The following is a 12241-nucleotide window of genomic DNA, read 5'->3' on the forward strand; positions in this document are numbered from 1 at the left end:
CCCCCCACCCCCGACCTGAGAAACGCCACTGAATGGAGCCCCATGCCCTCTTTTTGACTTGTAGATAATATCTGATAAAACAATCTACAGCAGTCTATTGCTCACGGGGTAGACTTTACTTACATTTTAGCGCGAAGAAGAAGGTCCTCCTGGGTCCACCAGGTGATCGGCTGACCACAGGTATCCGGGTGGGTTGGCGAGTCTGCGCTCCGAGGCGCAACAGTCACGCTCGCGTAAGGAGTGTCACACACCCGTCACGTTCCTGTCACGTTCGTGTAATGTGTCACACCACTCCACACCTTGCACTTGTACTGACTTCACAATAGCTGCACTTGATGAGTACACACAACTGCACTCACTCACACACACACACACACACACACACACAATATCTCGACGACTAGACGTATTTTATGTATCCACCTGTGCCCTGGGCAAACTTGAGGCAACGCACACCATAAGTTCACTGCCACTCACGTAAACAACAAAGAATAACGATAATAAAATGAAGGCACGGCAAGTTGATGGTATTGACTAGGTAAATTAAAACTTGAAGACTAGACACGACGAAGAGTTGCCGGTACGCAGTTCGAATCTCACAACATTGTCAAGAGCACTTGTGACGGTGCCGGTTGGCAAGCACGCCTGGGGGCAAGTCCTCCCGTGGGCGCCGGCGCTGCCGCAGCTGCAGGGGGCAGCGCCGCTGCAGCTGCAACTCCCCCGCGCGTTGCACACCGGAAGTAGTGGACGCCGGCGAGCTCCGCAGCTCCGCGCGCTCCGCGAGTGCCCCGGCTCGCACGCGACCAGCACGCCCGCGCACGCACACACGCCCGGTTTGTTTTGGGTGCGTCGACCCGATCCGACCCTTCGCGCTCGCTGGCCTGCGCTTGGCCTGCGCCCGGCTCGGCTCGGCTCGACTCGGCTCGCTCCCACCCGTCTGCTGTGCTGTGTGCCTCGCGACTGGCGGCGGGGCGGCCGTCGCCTCGCCTCCCGCGGGCCCGGCTCGCCCACCCCTCACCCCCCGGCCAGCGCTATGCCGCTATGCCCCCCTCCCCCTCCCCCTGCAGCGCATAGAGTGCGGAGTGCGGCCACTGCCATGGGCCTGTCGTGTCCTCTGCGACTAATCCATGGGATCGCCCGCTCATGATCGTCTCTGACCATCCATGTCCACCGCCGTGAGCCAGAATCCTGTAGGACTCCACCATGGAGCCAGCCGCGGCCTCCGCTGCCAACCCCTCTGGGCCGGGCCGCCCGCTGAGGATCATCCCCATCCCTATCTCACCGACATGCGCCGGCCGTGGCCAACCCTTTTGGACAAGCGGCTCAGAATCATTCCGTGCCTCTCTGACTCTGACATGCGCCTAGGGATTTTCTAGTGTAAATTGCCTACCTCTCTAGAGAAGGAGGATCACTCCCCCCCCCTCCCCCCGCCTCCGACTCGTTGAGCCCCCGCTCAGCATCATCGCTGTCCCTCACCGTTCTCTACCCGTTCCCCACCCCCTCCCAGACGGAAGCAGGAGAGTGTCAGCCAAACGTTCAGGAGCTCCGCCTCTACCTCTCCTGTGCCTCTGAAAGTAATGTTAACGCCCATCATGACCGTCACGTCCAACTAATGCACTAGCTTGAGCGTGCACTCAGTTTTATTGTTTTTCTAATTCACAAGTGCACTGACGTGCCAAGTTTTCAAATCAGTTGTTGTGCACTTGTAAGTGTTCAACCCCTCTGTTCAATACTCCCAGCATAGAATGCACCCGATGCAATGGATGTGTTCAAACTGATGAGTTAGAATCCTTGCAAGTGCACTGCACATACTACCAGTGAGTTGGACACTTGCAAGTATTCCGTACTTGATTTATCTGCTCGCTATTTAAAAACAGTTTTATTCTAGGGATTTGTACATCCAATGTAAATGTTTTTAGATAATAGTTATCCACCTATATGTCAGTGATTTTTCAAACAGCTCCTTTAATCCTGACATGACATGAGTTGATTTTTGGACAACAGAGACTGTAACCATCAAATGGTTTCCACCTTGGTTCGCACATTCTTTCTTCTTCGGCATAAAATTTCCAAACGGTCTATAAAACAAGAACTTTATAGAATTAACTGACAAATTGGAATTAAGTTTTCCCACATATGCACATAGTAGAAATTATAGGTATCAACAAGTTTAATACACTAATGTGCAAATAAACTCCATCGTACACTGGTGGTAAAATTCAAATGGATACATAATTTTCCTAACTTGAAAGGAAAAGAAGATATTCAAATTTCATTTTAAAAAAGTGTTAAACATGACATTTATTATGAGCAGATATTTAGAAGAGTTGTTTGTATATCATAACTTTAATTTCCAGCCCTTTGTACACTATACAATTTAGGTGACTCAAAATCTGAAAAAGAGAGAAAGTGAATTAGCCTTCTAAATCATCTATCATTAATAAAAACATAGCTCAAAAGTTAGTAGATGACAGACTTACATGAGCTTTCTAAGTAATAAAGTATCAGTTACTCTTTTAAAATGTGTAGTAGATTTTCCCACTCTCTTTAGCCGCTTTACCAGGAATCTGTTTGGCAGACTAAAGGCAAATAAAAATAAAAAGCAGGATAAAATTACGCTTTAGCAGTAACCACAATGATATAGTAAAAAATAAAAGCAAATACATACAACAGGTCTGTGCACAGGGTAGGGATCTGTCAACATAGCAATCGTCCAGAATGTACCAAGGACTCCAACCAACATTCCGACCATGACCCTTTTATCAACCCACCAGTCTTTTTGAGGATCACACCTGTCCTCTCCAAGCATGTCGGAATCAATATGCCACTGAAAATTTAAAGAAAACATGCGTGAAAGTGAAATAAGATGCAAGAGTAATGTAATTGTTAATCAGATGTGATACATACAACTTCACCATAATTTTTCCTATACTCGGGCAAATCCCAAGGGTACCAAGGATCCTTAGAATCAGCTCCTATATCAGGAAGACGGGGGTAATCACCACGGCCAAAACCATCATCTGGAATAGGTTCATATTCCTCTGGGAGTAAGCCGTACTTCTTTGCAGCCTCGAGTCGTTCCTTCTCTGTCTTGGGGTATGGTGCTGGCATGTAGTCAGTTAAGACCCTGGCAGCTAGAATGTAAAAGAGAAATGAGTTTTGTGAGATGAACTTGCAGGTATAGATTAAGATGAGATAAAGAAAGTTATGATCAGTGAAAACTTTCCATGGAAATTGAAACACAAAATTAGGGCGAAGACATACTCTCAAAGGAATGTAATGCATACACCAGAGCAACGATACAATAACTCAAGACGGACATGTAAGTAATGTTGCCTTTGATAACTGACTGTTTTCGTAGGTTAGGAAGGATTAGGTGCATACCTGATCGTGAGGAGTTGTACAAAAGCGCTGGTTTAATTGGCAAGCCTTTCCGACTCACAAGTTGCCTCAGCAAAGCCATGTTTAAAGTGAGCACTCTTCTTCAAACGTTTCAACAGCGAATAACGCTGAAATTTACAGAACCATCCAATAAAACGTTGAAGGACAAGTGTCCCCTTTACCCCACCACAGCAGCAGACAAAACTCACCAACAAAAGAATATCGAATGATTTAACCTGTCTGCAGTCTCACCACCAACCTCTTCTTTCGTAACGGTTGTGGAAAACGAATATGACTAATCGTCGAGCAATAGAAAAATTTCCCATCCACACGAAGGATTTAATATATCTCCTGCTTCTTTTAATGGTTTCTCTTCATCAAAACAGTATCTCATTATTAAATGCTGTTGTGGTGATGTGTGGCCAACATGCATCATATGAGAATATTTTCATTCGAAATCTGTCTGCATGTTGTTATGGTTCGTAATCGTAACTGTGAATGAATGAATGAATCGCCTTCCTTTCCATCAACAACGTATGAAAAGTTATCATCGGTTTTTCACTACAATCTTCAGAGAACTGACTCGTACTAACAGTGATTGTTGCCATAAATTTGCTGAACTTAGTATTTCTCGGCACCCTGACAGCTGACAGCAGCTGACGGCTGCGTCACATGACGTAAGCACCTGTTAATCGCTTAAACGCGTTTAAGACGTTCTCTTTCTTTAAAATAAATTTGGAAACCGAAACAGTTAAGAAGGAGAAAGTGGCATTATAGCTAATGAGAAGGAAGACATTTCATCCGCACATGGTTAACATTATCTTTAGAGAAGCAGCTTTATATTACTCTTAGTCCCTAAACTTCGCAGCTCTCGCAGTTGGTTCTTTCATCATGGCAGCAGATGATGGATCCACTGTCCATTCACGGAACATAGGTGAAATTGAGGAGGTTCCAATGTCAGTCATAATTCGTCCTCTCGTTTTAGAAGTTAACAGTCAGAAAGTTCAAAGCCTAATGGATACATTGGAGGTATGTTAATATTGATATTGACTTATTGTACTTTTTATCAACTTGTACACCTTGCATCTAAATGCCCCTGTTTCTCGTATGTTTAGGATCCAACCACAGTTGACACTGTTCCTCCAATCGATGTTCTTTGGATTAAAGGTAGTGAAGGGGGTAACTATTTCTATTCATTTGGTGGATGTCATCGCTACACAGCACACAAACAATTAGGCCGGAAAAGTATACGAGCAAAGATTGTTCAGTCTACCATTGATGACTTGAGAGTATACCTTGGTTCTTCAACTCCGGACTTGAAGTGAATACAGTTTACTTTCACAGAAAATGTCAAAGATTTGCTGTGAATATTTTTATATGCAAAAGGAGGTATTGAGCTTAACAATGTATCAGTATTCTGAATATCAAAACCTTTGGGCTGAGGCATAAAATAAATAACTAGTTTTGACTATTTTTTAATCTTAATCTTTTATTACATACAAATAATATCAATACTATTTATCAAACGATGATTGCATTTGGTGTGGAACTCTATGGCCCTTACAGTACTATTATGTAAAGCCCAATTGATTTAACTGTACATGTAATAGATAGATAAGATTATTAAGCAGCACACAACTAATTTAAAGATGTACACAAGTAATTTTGAAGAGAGTGATAAAGCATTTATTAAATTGTGCACTTACATTGTTTGCACAAATCAAGAACAGTAGATACAAACCCATGATGAGCAAATCAACAGATCCTGTCTAAACCAAATAGATATGACATGATTTTTAAAAAGTTACAAAAGATCAGACAATTTTACTTTGGTCGCATTTCAAATTCACATCAGATACCTGCACAAACAGAACTAGTAGATACTTTTAAACCTGGGACCAAGGTATCATCAATCCCTTAGTTTTCAAGATCTACATTGGAGAGCTATCATATTTGAACTCTTAATGTGTCATTCAAATGTCACCATCTAATGTGTTAAGCTGATCATTTTCCATTCTGTTTGTTGAATATTTTCAGAAATTTCATTATCTTGCTTACATATAAATACTATGTATTCGACATCAACACAAATCAATTGCAATTATACCATTGCATTAACAAAGAGCACACCAACAGACTAGCAAACAATAAATACAAGAAAATATGTTCAAAAGAAAACAACATGATATATAAATGATTTTAATACATGTCATCTACTTGCAGAAACATCTTGTCATCTGCCTAAGCTGTGCAAGAGCATGGGCATGATGTTTAGGAAACTTTGCAAGTATAATAACTAATGTGCATAACAGAGGAGAATAAAATATATAAAGAAAAAACTATCGGAACAATGCAAAAACTGTGCAAATAAAGAGCAGTTAAGTATATTAGTAAGTAGATACTTATGCGATTTAATTGATTATGCACATTCAATTCATTTAAACCTGCAGTGGTATTAAATATTTAATCTTACCAAACATTTTCCAATTTGGTTAATTATCAGGTAAGTAATGGTCAGCAATTTGTAAGTCACGACTAGACTGATGTAATACATATGGTAAAGCTCAGAAAAGTTCAATGCTATCAGCTCCAACCAAAGAAGTTTTTAAAATTAGACCCATCAAGAAATATTCTGATTAAACACAAATAAAAAAGTTATTAAATTTAAGTGACCAATAATAGAGTGAAATTAAATCATAAATTGCAACATAAAAGTAAAATGCATTTGTACATCAATTACTATCAATATATGAAAATACCGGAAAATACACACACGCGTGCGTACACGCACACACAAACACACACAAATACACATTTACACTTCTGTAACGTTAAAAATAATTAGTCTAATACAAAGTTTGGAGATCAAAAACCTGCAAAGTGAAGGTAGACACTACCTAAATACAAGAAGAAAGATATCCTTGGAGATCACAGCCTTTAACATAGTGTACTTTTACTTGCTGATAAACAGGTCAAAACAGTTTTATATCTATCAAGGGTAGTTTGACAACTTTGAAGGATTACTTACAACGGAAAAAGTACTATTGGTGATGGGGCCTTGAGCTTTTCCCTTTGCTCTACTGACAAGAGCTCCATTCAACTTTTTAATCTGAGAAGGAGATAACGAAAGTTTTTCCGGATATCCATTTTTTACAAAGTATGGTTTGTAAGTTGGTTGAGATGCTACTGTTGGACTTCCACTAGTATGAGAAAAGTTATGGAATGTGTGAGCAGATTCACTTGGTGTTGAGGGGAAATCACTTGATGCTGAGTCAGATGAAGAATCATTATTAGCTGTAGCTGAGTTGTTTTCAGTTGTGGCATTTGAGAACTGTTCAAAGGCTGATGTGCGGAAGTGGGCAGGTATATCATCCTGGCGCACTCTGAGCATTTGGGTGTTAGTAACTTCACAGTCAATTTGCATCATTCTAATATGGTTAAGGCCAAACATTGATTCTGCAAAATATCACAAGAGTTTTAACATAGTTTGAAATAAGTACTTGAAAGTCGGAAACAGTTTGTTGGTTCACTTACTATTAATGGGTACTGCTGGAAGAACAAGTGACATTTTGGGTCTTGACGAAGAGTTGTGTGCTTGAGCTGGTAAAAGAATGTGATCACCCGAGAAAGACACAACATAGAAAGTATCATCTCTTCGCTGAAAAGAGTCCAGGAATGCAGTATAGTCATATAAGGGTGACCTGACTCCATACACCTCAACTTCATGGCTAGCAGTGGAGCTCTTCTTAGTGGCCCTGAGAGATAAAATTTAAAAAGTCAAAGTAGGAAAATACCAACGAATATTGTAATAAAGTTTCACCGAATAAAATCCTACAAAAATGGAAAAACATTCTTCCATACCTGTGAGCAAGTGATTTCCTGCGTAATTTAGAACGTTTCTCTTTATGGGTACTGTTATGTTCAGGAGCTTTTGATGGCATTTTTGATAAGTTTGTAGGAGACCCCAATTTCTGGTCAGAAGTGGATTTAGAGGGACCACCATGCAGTGCATCTTTGGAGTCTGTAAAAGGTTTTGAAAGAATTGGATCTTGTGGAGCAGGATGGTCAGGATCAGATCCAATCCAGCGGCGCAGTTCACTGTCAAGCCTGAAAGCAATAATTGAAAATGTTACATAACACTGATAATGGAGATTACCTTTTATTACTGCAAACCTTTAGAATGAGTGGTTGATTTTACCTAATAGATTCAGTTTGGTTTATGAAAAGAGGACAAATGGGCTGTACTGCAGCACTTCCAGAAGAATTCCTTGATAAGTATTCTGAGCTAGAATTGTTGGTAGAAGACACGTCTTCTGTCGGTGCCCATAATAACGACCGGCCGTGATGAGTGACTGAACTAGACACAGATCCACCTTTCATTTCCAGACTACCCATAGTAAGTGAGTCAGAGCTGCGACTGACCATGGACCTATAAAGTAAGGTTTCAGACCAATACGTATAAAAAACAATACAGTTAACTGACATACATGAAGAAAATAAATTCAACTCACGGGATAGATCCTAAATTTAATGTAATCATTATGATGCATACAAGAATAGCAGTTGCTTTCTTGGTCTTAACTGAAAATGTTGGAGATTTGGTCCATGACATTGCATTTTCTAACTCATTAACACGTTCTTTAAGAACATTATTTTCCTGTAAATGGATGTTTTTGTAGAAACAACACACATCAACACATCACATTATAAAGCAAGCAAGATTATAATAATTTGAATAACAAACCAGCTGAAGCTGTATGTTCTCCTGCTCAAGTTCTGATAATCTTCCCTCGAGTGATGACACATACTCCTTTTTCTTCTTTCGTGAAAGGCAAGCTGATTCTCTATTTTTTATCATCCGTTGTTGCCTTTTCAAGGCCTTTATCTACAACAAGGAAACATTTAATCTATATACCCATCCATCCATGGCTCATTAAAATCTCCCATTTCAAAACAAGAGCAAGCAATACTTTACCTCCATCTCTTTCCTAACTGGATTTCCTGTCATTTTGGAGACAGAAAAAGCAGATGATTGCAATGGTCTACCTGAGACAGTACTTGTCACAGGAATAGAGGTGACTGCAGGCAATGAATTTGTTATTGTTTGGCAAGGAATCAACGGCACCTTGGCTGGTACTGTGCTTGGAGTTAATACTTGAGCAAAAGAGGGGACAGATGGTTGTGCTGTAGAGGTGACAGTTATTGGTGGCACAAGCGTTTGCGCAGTTGTGGGGGGTGTTCCATTCTTCGGGGGTTGTATTCTCAAGGTAGTTGAGACTGATTTTGCAGTGTTTAGTAAACCAATTGTGCAACCTGCTTGATTTACTCGTACTTTCTGAGTGAGTGCTGCAAAATCCTTGGCAGTTAGTAGTATTGTTTTTCTTCTGTTGGCATCTGCAATGCATAACAATTTTAAGTAAGTCAGAAATAAATGACAAATATAGGATGGAGGTAGACAAAGTAAAAATTATCACCTCCAACAGTTGACAGGGGAACCGTAACAGGGCTAGGTAAAGTGACAGTTTTCACTGTGGGGACGGTTTGAACTGTAGGAGCAGTTTGGACACCAGGCATTGTTTGCACTGTTGAGACACTAGGTATGGTTACAGTAGAAACAGAAGATATTGCTGAAACAGTGGGGATGACAGCCTTTGAAGGTTGGCTAGACCCTTCCAATTGGTCACTAGAGGGCTTTGGCCTAATAAAAGGAGCAGGCCTTTGTGTAAAGGCAACTTTCTTTTTATCAGCTTTTAGCTTTGTATCTGAAAAGAATAATTCAAAAAGTTATTGATAGAAATTTTACATGACAAATAGTGCAAAGGGTAAAACATTTAAGGTTTAATAAAAGCCTTACCACACTTGTACTGCTTTAACTGCAACTGGAGCAAATCTGAGTTGTTGGAAGAAACCACAGACACTGGGGAAGTTTGCCGTTTTACAGAATTGCTTTGAGAAATAGATTCACAAGCTACTTGGGGTGATTCTGGCGGGCTGTTGTCAGTAAACGGTGGTGAGAGAGGTGGAGACTCCAGCGGTGTCTGCAACAACGAAGTTTAGTCAGATGTCAGATACAACGCACCCCATGGTACAATAATCCATTGACACTTTCAATAAACTATTTACCTTGGCCTCTACAGCTAACACATCTCCTGTCCACAAGTCTGTGTTGCACAAGCTCGAAGTGGACCCTGCACTTGATGGGGGAGGTGATGGAGGAAAGTCAGGCTCAACCTTGATTTCCTCTTTAATTTCATTTAGTAAAATAGCTAAAATTATTTAAAAAAAAAATAATATATATTACAAAATCAAGTTAGACCAGTGCTACAAAAAAACAAACACGGATTTTATTTGTTGAAATGACTCACCTGCTACATTGGGATCATCAGTGGCTGATTTCAAATTGGGGAAGGCATCCGTGCTCCAGTCTCCGGTTCCCTGCTCAAGCCCGCTAAGGATGGGGTCGAGCAGGAAGTTTCTACACGGGTCCTCGTCCTCTGTGCCGTAGTCCGAAGGATCGTCCAGCAGCATGGGGATCTATCGGGGAGAGGTACAGGTGAATGAATATATTTGCACAGCTTACAAGGCCGACCGGACGGGGTAAAATATGTCTAATTAGGCTATTTTCCCCACGGAACGTGGTCATTTGATACGCGTGACACACTAATAGAATCGTACGATGAATTTCACAGAAAGCTGCAGTGAAACCTATCGACAAAGTTACGGTGACATTCTTTGTTTACCGTCACTTTCAGTGCTCCGGCGGTCCGGGGCGGGGTTCTGTCTGAAAGTGTTCAACTGGCGAACACCCAACGATGTTCAATACACCGGGACGGATCATATTACAGGGTTGGTGATCTGCGCCGTCATTTTTTTTTCTGGTTATACTATACCGGATTCAGGCTAGTAAAGGGCAATATACCAGAGTGTTGCGGGTTTGCCTACTCGATCTGCCCGTAAGGCGCCATAGTCCCTTGGGTATGCAAACCCACAACACTGGGGAGTATTTTAGGCTTTTTCACGCGGTACACTGGTAATACAAATGTGCATCTTGTGCACACTGTAGTGTGCTTTTCTCTTTTCTCTAACTAGCACAGCTCACGTGTTTAAACATAAAGCACACCAAATAGTGTGCAAAGTTTGCACACTTCGTGCGAAGTTGAGTTTAAGTTCGACACCAGGAAGTGTGCAAAGTTTGCACATTTGAAAAGCACACCAATTAGTGAGCAACTTTTTACATTTCACTGATAAATAAAGTGTTCAACTGGCGTGCACATGCAAGTGCTCAGCACTGTTATTGCACACTTTTAAGTGTTTGACTGGATATTTAAGTGCTTAAAGTGTTCAACAGTAAAATTGAACACTTTTGAGTGTCCAAAGGTTCATGGCCAACCCTTGTGTTGAAAACTTTTAAGTCTACAGCTTTACTGTCAAGCACTTTTTAGTATTCAAATATCCAGTCAAACACTTAAAAGTGTGCAACATAAAGTTAGGCACTTGCATGTGCACGCCAGTTGGACACTTTATTTATCAGTGTTGTTTTACCAGTGTATGGTTTAACCAGAAAAATGACGGTGCAGATCATCCACCTTCGGAAAGTTAAAAATTTCGCATCACATACCTCCAAATCATTGGAGAACTGCTGGAGGAGGTCCGCCTCGGGGGGTATCGGGCAGTCCACATCTGAAACAAACACAGCAAAAGAAGGCAAAATTAATGCGCGTGAAAGACAACTGACATAGCACGCATAGTTGGGCAGACCTTCAAAGTACAAGACAAGGCTTTGGAGGAAAAATTATTAAAAGAAAACTAAGTAATGGGAATCACCTTCCCTTTCCCACAACCTCTTCCTTTGCCTGGCCTGTCAGCGGCCGACAATGTCAGCCCCCCCCCCCTTTCCGTTTCTCTAAACTGCGCGAGTATGCAACTGATGAGCCCAGCCCACCTGGCGCTCGCGCAGCGGACTCACGCAGTTGCAACCACGTGTGTGGAAAACTCGCCGAGCCGAGAAGACGGTAGCCAGCCGGGCTGCTCACACCGGCGATAAACAAAGGTTCTACGTCGCACCTTATTTGCAGGAGTAATACAGAATTTGAATTTAATGCCTTTTTGTTAAAGGCGCTCAGATCTCGCCCTGTTCGAGCAGAGTTGCCCACACCACGTCTGTCTCCCCCGACAGGACACAGGCGGGAAGTCCAACGACCTTGGCCCATCGTCAGACAAAAATCCGTGGCGGCGCCAAAGTGAGTGCTGGCTGCTGTGAGTGTAAAGTTGCCCCGCGACGAGGGGATTCCCCCCTCCCCCTTCCTCCTCGTCCCGAAAGGGAAAAGCGGGAAAAGTGACACTGCCTTTGCTTGTTGCGATTTGTTTTTAAGCCGGTGCGGGTATTTTCGAGAGACAGTCCCCTTGCTGCGTCTCGGCCAGGCGGTCAGTGGCCCCCCCCCCCTTCCCTTCCCTTTCCTCCTAAACCACCTCGCGCCTCGCGGCTCTTCAAGCAACACAATGGTGACAAAATCCCATTCACCTCGGGCGGGAGGGTGCGCCGCCACCGACCAGCAGAACACAGCGAGCAGAAAAAAAAGGGTCCTTTGCAACTTGTGTCATTTTTAATGTTTACTAAATTATGCTAGGCAAATTTCCCGATGATTCGCAAGATGCGAGAGAGGTTTTTTTTTTTGGGGGGGGGGGTAGAGACTGGTGAGGTCTTCATGAAAGGTACCGAGCATGAGTAGGTATTTCAGTGGCCGGCATGGCGGGTTGCCAGGGAGGGCAGCCCGCGCTGGGTGCGCACGTGCTGCTGGCGGCGCACGCGTTTCACAAAGTTCCGCCGCAAATAAACCTCCACTCGGGCGCGAAACATATA

The 12241-nt window shown here is 42.5% G+C and overlaps 4 protein-coding genes across 6 annotated transcripts in view; 1 reads left to right on the plus strand and 3 right to left on the minus strand.

Annotated features, from left to right (window-relative positions):
• LOC113215183 (hormone receptor 4) overlaps positions 1-248 on the minus strand; it is a 129436-nt gene extending 129188 nt beyond the window's left edge. Inside the window, exon 1 of the mRNA XM_052277621.1 lies at positions 124-248. Coding sequence (XP_052133581.1) covers positions 124-125 — 2 coding nt within the window. The 5' untranslated portion in view covers positions 126-248. The remainder of the gene's footprint in view (positions 1-123) is intronic.
• Positions 249-2152: 1904 nt separating this feature from the next.
• On the minus strand, positions 2153-3610 carry LOC113207347 (NADH dehydrogenase [ubiquinone] 1 beta subcomplex subunit 8, mitochondrial). Its single transcript, XM_026423871.2, has 5 exons — positions 3385-3610; positions 2908-3134; positions 2669-2827; positions 2481-2579; positions 2153-2393 (listed from the first exon to the last, which is right to left on the minus strand). Exons 1-4 carry the CDS (start codon positions 3461-3463, stop codon positions 2517-2519), a joined length of 528 nt encoding a protein of 175 aa, XP_026279656.1. The 5' UTR covers positions 3464-3610; the 3' UTR covers positions 2153-2393; positions 2481-2516.
• A 24-nt stretch (positions 3611-3634) lies between these two features.
• LOC113207346 (sulfiredoxin-1) lies at positions 3635-4860 on the plus strand. 2 transcript variants are annotated; one of them, XM_026423869.2, is made up of 3 exons: positions 3635-3859; positions 4250-4410; positions 4497-4860. In XM_026423869.2, the coding sequence occupies exons 1-3, from the start codon at positions 3673-3675 to the stop codon at positions 4704-4706; spliced, it is 558 nt and encodes a 185-aa protein (XP_026279654.1). In that variant the 5' UTR covers positions 3635-3672; the 3' UTR covers positions 4707-4860. The 2 variants fall into 2 exon arrangements, with proteins under 2 accessions (XP_026279654.1, XP_026279655.1); XM_026423870.2 differs by lacking the exon at positions 3635-3859 and adding an exon at positions 3866-4058.
• Positions 4861-5044: 184 nt separating this feature from the next.
• LOC113207343 (cyclic AMP-dependent transcription factor ATF-6 beta) overlaps positions 5045-12241 on the minus strand; it is a 15125-nt gene continuing 7928 nt past the window's right edge. For both annotated transcript variants that reach the window (XM_026423866.2, XM_052277555.1), the window contains exons 2-13: positions 11000-11061; positions 9747-9915; positions 9505-9647; positions 9236-9419; positions 8856-9143; positions 8357-8775; positions 8126-8266; positions 7893-8038; positions 7580-7810; positions 7243-7488; positions 6916-7136; positions 5045-6837 (exon numbers count right to left, since the gene is read on the minus strand). In XM_026423866.2, the coding sequence (XP_026279651.1) occupies positions 6374-6837; positions 6916-7136; positions 7243-7488; positions 7580-7810; positions 7893-8038; positions 8126-8266; positions 8357-8775; positions 8856-9143; positions 9236-9419; positions 9505-9647; positions 9747-9915; positions 11000-11061 (2714 nt within the window). In that variant the 3' untranslated portion in view covers positions 5045-6373. The remainder of the gene's footprint in view (positions 6838-6915; positions 7137-7242; positions 7489-7579; positions 7811-7892; positions 8039-8125; positions 8267-8356; positions 8776-8855; positions 9144-9235; positions 9420-9504; positions 9648-9746; positions 9916-10999; positions 11062-12241) is intronic.

This window comes from Frankliniella occidentalis, unplaced genomic scaffold (genome assembly GCF_000697945.3).
Source record: "Frankliniella occidentalis isolate FOCC.00 unplaced genomic scaffold, Focc_3.1 Scaffold11, whole genome shotgun sequence".
Lineage (NCBI taxonomy): Eukaryota > Metazoa > Arthropoda > Insecta > Thysanoptera > Thripidae > Frankliniella > Frankliniella occidentalis.

Excerpts from the sequence above, each read along its gene's own strand:
- LOC113207346 (XM_026423869.2), top strand. The coding sequence starts at position 3,673 with ATGACTAATCGTCGAGCAATAGAAAAATTTCCCATCCACACGAAGGAT. Across the intron at positions 3,860-4,249 it reads TCTGTCTGCATGTTGTTATG|CTCTCGCAGTTGGTTCTTTC; the intron begins GTTCGTAATCGT and ends TAAACTTCGCAG. Across the intron at positions 4,411-4,496 it reads GCCTAATGGATACATTGGAG|GATCCAACCACAGTTGACAC; the intron begins GTATGTTAATAT and ends TCGTATGTTTAG.
- LOC113207347 (XM_026423871.2), bottom strand. The coding sequence starts at position 3,463 with ATGGCTTTGCTGAGGCAACTTGTGAGTCGGAAAGGCTTGCCAATTAAA. Across the intron at positions 2,828-2,907 it reads GGAAAAATTATGGTGAAGTT|TGGCATATTGATTCCGACAT; the intron begins GTATGTATCACA and ends TTAAATTTTCAG. Across the intron at positions 2,580-2,668 it reads ACCCTGTGCACAGACCTGTT|TCTGCCAAACAGATTCCTGG; the intron begins GTATGTATTTGC and ends ATTTGCCTTTAG.